At 51.2% G+C, this 6,121-nt stretch overlaps 2 protein-coding genes across 2 annotated transcripts in view; one reads left to right on the top strand and one right to left on the bottom strand.

Annotated features, from left to right (window-relative positions):
• The window catches only part of H257_13336 (hypothetical protein), a 5,966-nt gene extending 3,688 nt beyond the window's left edge, over nucleotides 1-2,278 (bottom strand). Inside the window, exons 1-5 of the mRNA XM_009840821.1 lie at nucleotides 2,209-2,278; nucleotides 2,115-2,147; nucleotides 2,052-2,069; nucleotides 1,556-1,975; nucleotides 255-1,472 (exon numbers count right to left, since the gene is read on the bottom strand). Coding sequence (XP_009839123.1) covers nucleotides 255-1,472; nucleotides 1,556-1,975; nucleotides 2,052-2,069; nucleotides 2,115-2,147; nucleotides 2,209-2,221 — 1,702 coding nt within the window. The 5' untranslated portion in view covers nucleotides 2,222-2,278. The remainder of the gene's footprint in view (nucleotides 1-254; nucleotides 1,473-1,555; nucleotides 1,976-2,051; nucleotides 2,070-2,114; nucleotides 2,148-2,208) is intronic.
• Nucleotides 2,279-3,389: 1,111 nt separating this feature from the next.
• On the top strand, nucleotides 3,390-4,718 carry H257_13335 (hypothetical protein). Its single transcript, XM_009840820.1, has 7 exons — nucleotides 3,390-3,615; nucleotides 3,672-3,731; nucleotides 3,783-4,010; nucleotides 4,069-4,134; nucleotides 4,182-4,247; nucleotides 4,316-4,361; nucleotides 4,427-4,718. Exons 1-7 carry the CDS (start codon nucleotides 3,559-3,561, stop codon nucleotides 4,657-4,659), a joined length of 756 nt encoding a protein of 251 aa, XP_009839122.1. The 5' UTR covers nucleotides 3,390-3,558; the 3' UTR covers nucleotides 4,660-4,718.
• The last annotated feature ends 1,403 nt before the right edge of the window (nucleotides 4,719-6,121 follow it).

Genomic DNA, 6,121 nt, shown 5'->3' with positions numbered 1-6,121 from the left:
TATATATATATATATATATATACAAACCCCATATTTTGTCCAAGCCGTTCCACTTTGAACTACGTTTGTGTGACTGACTTTTAGAAACATTCAACGCCTTTGAAAATGTATGTCCTAGCCAATCAAAGGATGCGGAAACGAAACATTTCAACCAATAAATCATCGACTAGTCTAGTTAGTCAAAACCTCTGCCAAACGTCAGTCTGTAACACACCCTGTGAAACTTGATATCCTTGCCAACTCTATACACATACCTCCTGACGTCAACAAGCTGTCGACGGCGCTCGTGACGGCTGCCCCCGACACAGACTGGTTCTTAGCGTCGTTGCTAAACAACGTCATGATCAAGTCTTGCAGTTCTTGGATCTTTTCCAGGGCATTTGGCGAGTGCACGGGGAGCAGCCACGCGCGGGCGGGCACGGGGGCAGCGGGGTCGTCCACATCCGGACACACGACCATGCTAATGGTTTCCTGGTCTAGGCGGTAGTAATGCACAGCCGTATCAAACGTCATGAGGCCAAACTGGGCGTGCGGGGACGACTTCTGGAGGGTTTCGAGTACCGACGGGAGCGCCGCCACCACAGACGCGACCAAGTTGCTCTGAAACGCAAATACAGACACGTCCAGGGCAAACACGACGATCTCTTGCTGCGCCGACTCGCGCACAGAGTACACGGACGGGACGACGAATTCCACGGATCCCCGCGCCAGCTCCATGCGGTCCGCGACGTCGCGCCGCGTCCCCAGCTGGTCCACGGCGCAGTAATAGTCTCGGGGGGTGTCGTTCTGCATGGTACAAATATTGCATGCAAACATCCGGCCGCCTTGAATGAACCGCGTAAAGCAGTTCACGTACGCCTTGCACCGGGTGCAGCGCAAGGGCCCGGTGCCCCCAAAGTCGACTAGGGGTACGGATAGCTCGTTTGGATCGAGTTTGGCCAGCGGACACACGACGACCCCCAGAGGCAACCCCGATGTTTGCAGCAGATCCTTGGACTCTGGGACGTGGTTCAGACTCGGGCGGATGAAGCGAGGACTGGCGCAGCCGTTGTCAAGGCAAATGTACTTTGAGTTGGCGGGCGGCGGCATGGTCAGCGTCGGACCTTTGGCCACGTACGTGATGGCATCGGGGCGGGAGAGCGGGCGGGGGATTTGCGTGGGGTCGATGCGTTGCTGGGTGCCAGAGGCAGTCGTTGCTCCAGAACTCTTGGCTGGTGGTTGTATTGGGGGAGTTGTCTGGTGGAAAGGGGGACCAGGAGTGAATGTCGGTGGCGGCTGGAGGCTGGGTTGGGGAGGAGGTCCCATGGGGCCAGGGGGCGGTTGAGCGGGGTACCCGCCTTGGAACTGCGGCTGCAGCTGATGGGCTTGTGGGTACCCAGCATTAGGCGGAGGCGGCGGGCCGCGAACGCCAGGACCAGGGGGGGGAGGCTGGTTCGAACCGTAGAACGGACCGTTCGCTGAAGGAGGGAAGCCTAGATAGCATGGACACGAAGGCATAGTTCAATACGAAGTAATACATGGTCATGAATATCGAAGCGGATAGGAAGGTATGTACCAGAGGGAGGTGGATGAGGAAATCCAGAAGGAGGGGGTAACCCTCCTTGTTGAGGAGGAGGACCGCGCGGAGGAAACGTAGGGGCTCCAAAGCTTCCTTGTGGAGGTGGAGCGCCATGGGAGGACGGTCCTTGCGTTAATGGGGGTCCCCGAGGAAGGATGCCCCCGGTCGAGCGCGGCGGCTGTTGCAATTGTCCTTGGAATGACGCGTGTTGTTGTTGCGGGGGAAAGGGCGGACCGGTGCTGCCTGTCGAATGTGGAGGCTGATGGGGATACTGCTGCTGCTGTTGCTGGTGCGGAGGGAAGTTGTTCCCAGGAGGACCACCATGCGGCAGTGGTTGCTGCGGGGGAAATCCACCTCGACCGGACGATGAAGGTCCATACGGTCCGCCGCCGCCGACCACACCGCGAGGAGGTTGTTCTGCATACAAGATAGAGAGAGAGATTCAAGTCAAATCACATGCTGATATGAGATCGAAAGCTACGATGGAACCTACGAGGATAGCCAGGGCCGCCTACAACATGGTGAGGCACGGAGGTAGCTAGGAAGGGCGCGTTACCTGGTTGCGAAGGAGGTCCTCTGGGGAAGCTTCCTACATCCATCACCCCAACGTCAGAGGTCAAGTTCACCAGATGGTTCCATGGAGACTGCACCTTGTTGTGCCATGTTGATGAAGCTCTGTGAGGAACGCCGCGCACGAAATGGGAGGCTAGTTGTTACGCGCTGATTGGCCCGCTAAAATATTGGCGATGTATCACATTTCAGAGGGTATTCACAAAACGCGATGCAAATATACACGCTTTTTATTAATTCTTAGGACATGCATGGCGCCAAATGTTATTAGTTGGGCTATTCGGTCGAAATATATAAACACATATTTGAACAGGATGTCCAAGGGAGGTAAATGCGATTCCTCCGCCGATGCAGGGGATTCTCGATGCAAATCAAGCCTAGGCGTATGGCGAGTGTGTAAATGTCATGCATGTCGTCTTGGAGGACTATGACACTACATGCAAGCGGCCTTCCACAGTGTCCATTTATCGAGTATGGCCGTGCGCTTATGATCGATCCATGGGCAACAGCACCGCGCTCACGATATGTAGCCATGACTGTATCCCACACGAATGACTGCAATATTCGACGCAACATATCAACTACCACCCTGGGGTCTGCTTCAAATTCCACACCGTCGCGACATGTGGTTTCTTGGCCGGGTCCAAGTTGGTGTCCTTCAAGTACTCCTTGGCCTTTTCGGCATCCATTTGGTTGGCGCGGAAGCATCTCCACACGTCACTCCATCGTCCGTCGCACGTGTCGGCTTCTCCTGTTCGGTAATACGTCCGTGTCTGGTGTCCTGCCGCTACAAAGTCATGCGAGAGGTGAGGCCTCCATGCTAGCATTCGGACGCGCCACTCAAACTAGTCCTCGATAGCTTCATATAGGAGTAGGATGTAGTTTACGTACTCACGCACGCGAAGGCAGTGTCCAAGATGGAAGCGCACGACAGCTCCACGCGCTGGTCGTCGTCCTTACCAAAGCTGGTGGTGGTCGCCATCGTCGTGATTGTAAACTCGCAATTGTCCGATTAATTAACCGGACAGTTGTAGTACCGTATTTGTCATACCTTTGCACCATGGAATTAAATTTGAAGAATTTATTTAAATATTTGAATTGGATAATTGATTCAAGATTCTATTGAATTATAGAATTATATTCGCGTTTTGTATTCAAGGTGCAGATCAACGAAGGGAATTAGTATTAATAGTACTTAGTAGTATAATAACTTACCACGAAAGGTCGTGAGTTGATTACCATAAAGCAGCATTACTTGTTCATGAACTTGACAAGACGACAAGGAGCTACTACACCAGTTAACAATTCACTTAGTTAATCGAGGCATAGCGTAAGTTTGGGACATCGCAAAGAGTTGGGAGTATGTACGTACATGGGGCTATTTTAAACCACAGTTTCGACCTGAGCTATCCTCCTTCCGTGCGCCGAACATGACCGAGCCTAACCAAGAGTCCCAGCATACTACCCCCACACTCCCGTCGGATCCTGTACGTACATTCCTCTCGTCCAAATGCGCTTACATCAACGCTACTATTACATGTAGGTTGGGGACATTATTGGGAGTACTTGCGTAAACTCGACCTCCGACTCTCCCAATCAAACTGTACTGCACACCACTACTGCGATCAATTCCGAGCCCTTTCTTCTTGACTAGGTGGATCGAACATCCACAAATTCTACCTTAACAGCGCTTAACCTGAATCAAGTCCGTCGAGCGTCATATGAAGACAACGGCTCCAAATCTGCCCGAGATCACAAGGAACCCCTTCCGCCACGCTCAACTACATGTACTAGTGCCAGACGAAGCATCAGTCAACTGACAAAGGAAGTACTGGTCGAACCCCTTCGACGAACGTCTATCAACAAACGCAGTGACGTACTAGTGCGTATTCCCTACAATCTCGCAGCCAACCTTTAGAGAGACTCATGAGCTCCGATAGCCAACCAATCCAGCAGCAGCAGCAGCAGCCACCACAGACGACACGGGGAGCCAGAATATCGCCGAGGTAGGTTAGCCCATGCCGATGATATGATTGATCTACTTATACATTAGGACGAGTTGTTTGCAGCAGTGGACGAGGCGCTGGTGCCTGAAATCGAAGCGTATCTGCGTGAAAAGGCATTGTACACACTACACTCATTGAACACGTATTCAATCTCTGACTATGCGTTTTGTATTTACGATAGATTCAATGCAATCGAAGCGACACAAAAGCCAAGGACATTCGAGAGTGTACGAATAGCCCCCCCCACTCTGCCCTTATCTCGTGCATAAACGTGCTGAATTGTTCGTTATAGTTGTGCTGTCGCGACTGTCGAGCGTGCAGATTCGACAAGTGTTGCCGCCGTTGCTGGCAAAGTTGCAGAGCGAGCTGGGGGGGTCGACGATCGCATTGGACATCCAAACGAGTTTTTGCATGATGGAAGACCTGTTCAGCGACGACCTCGGTCGCGCCTCGCCTCTGGTTGGGATGTACACGGACGAAGAAGAAGACATGCTCAAGAGCTTAGAACTGCGCACGGTGTTGTAAAACGTTAGGTAGTATACAGTAGCTAACGTTACTGCATTCAATATAGTAGCTAACTCCTACTATTTCAATTTTCGTTGCTTGTATTGGAAAGCAAAACGACTTTGCCTACGTTGATTTGTACAAGAATGAATGGCTCGATAAGTGATCGATTGGCCGACATGCCATTGAAGATCTGCCACGCGACTGGCTTGTAGTCGACAACGTACCAACAAGGTAGTCTCTACCCTCGGTCTCGATCATGAGGAGGCCGATAGTGTATACCAACTAACTACACATGTCAATCATATCGCCGCATACTGTACTTACAGCTTGTGATAGCGCTTGGCCTATGGTTGGCAATGATCTCAATCGTGGTAACCTTGATGGTGTTCAGGGATTCGTCCTTGTTCAATGGGAACCACCCACGCAGAACCACATGCGTTTGCCAGGCTCGAGGTCGTCCCATAGGATTCGAACTGGGGGGTACGTGGACGGTCGAGCCAACTGATGTCCTGTTGGACACAGGGACTGCAGGTTTGACCACATTGGTCTAACATGTCCAGGGAAGTGTTGGTCTGTACAGCTTCTTGGCCACGTATTCAGTCGCCGTCGCCCAGTCTTCTTATTCGTTTGCCCCACCCACCCCACACAACCTTGTCGACAAATGAGTAGATTGTCATGCAAAATCGAATTAGGCGGACGAAGTTGGGGTTCATTACAGAGCATGGATTCGTTCAGAGCCGACTGAAGTTGACTCATTCATGTGATTGAGTTCAGGATGTTGGCAAAGTGTCATTCGTTAAGGACAGGGCGACAACGACGGTCCAACACACCTTATCTGCATGACGTGATGAGTTCCAATGGAGACTTTTCAAGCAGTGCATGACCTCATGTAAAGATATATACAGCAGCCCAGGTCAATCGAGCCACTTGGAAGGCAGTGTAATTGTAGCTATACATATATTAAATACATCTATATCTAGGGATTCACTTGCAACCACAGCCAACCAACCATGCACATGCCACCGCAGACAACACACGTAGCAAACAAAATTCTCGATTGTTTACATATACTACTGTACACTGTACTGCACCTTTTTTCAGTTAATTTCAGGACCTCACCATACTTTTTCGCGAAATGAACAAGCAATTCGCGGCGGTTCCACTTCGTTCGTTGTATATTCGTTATATTTCGCCTACCAACCAAGTAGGTTGCAGTATATTTCAAGCGACTTTCATCGACGATCCATACCTGCAATGACTTCGTCGGTGATGTGCTCAAAGTAAGCCATACGAAACTCGTTACAAGTTTATCCGTCAGGACGAGGTCTCATAAACGAAGCAAGGCGCTCGCGCAGCAACGTGTTGCTGTAGCCCTTCATTATGGACCAAAGATTCTCGATGGGGTTGGCGGCGTGGCTATGAACACGTCAACTAGGTACATAGGGTATGTATTGGAACGTACTGGTGTGGCAAGCGCTTG

Source organism: Aphanomyces astaci, assembly GCF_000520075.1.
Source record: "Aphanomyces astaci strain APO3 unplaced genomic scaffold supercont1.47, whole genome shotgun sequence".
In the NCBI taxonomy this organism is placed as follows: Eukaryota; Oomycota; class Saprolegniomycetes; order Saprolegniales; family Verrucalvaceae; genus Aphanomyces; species Aphanomyces astaci.
The sequence above is the reverse complement of the archived record's forward strand: the minus strand, read 5'-3'. Positions and strand labels throughout refer to the sequence as shown.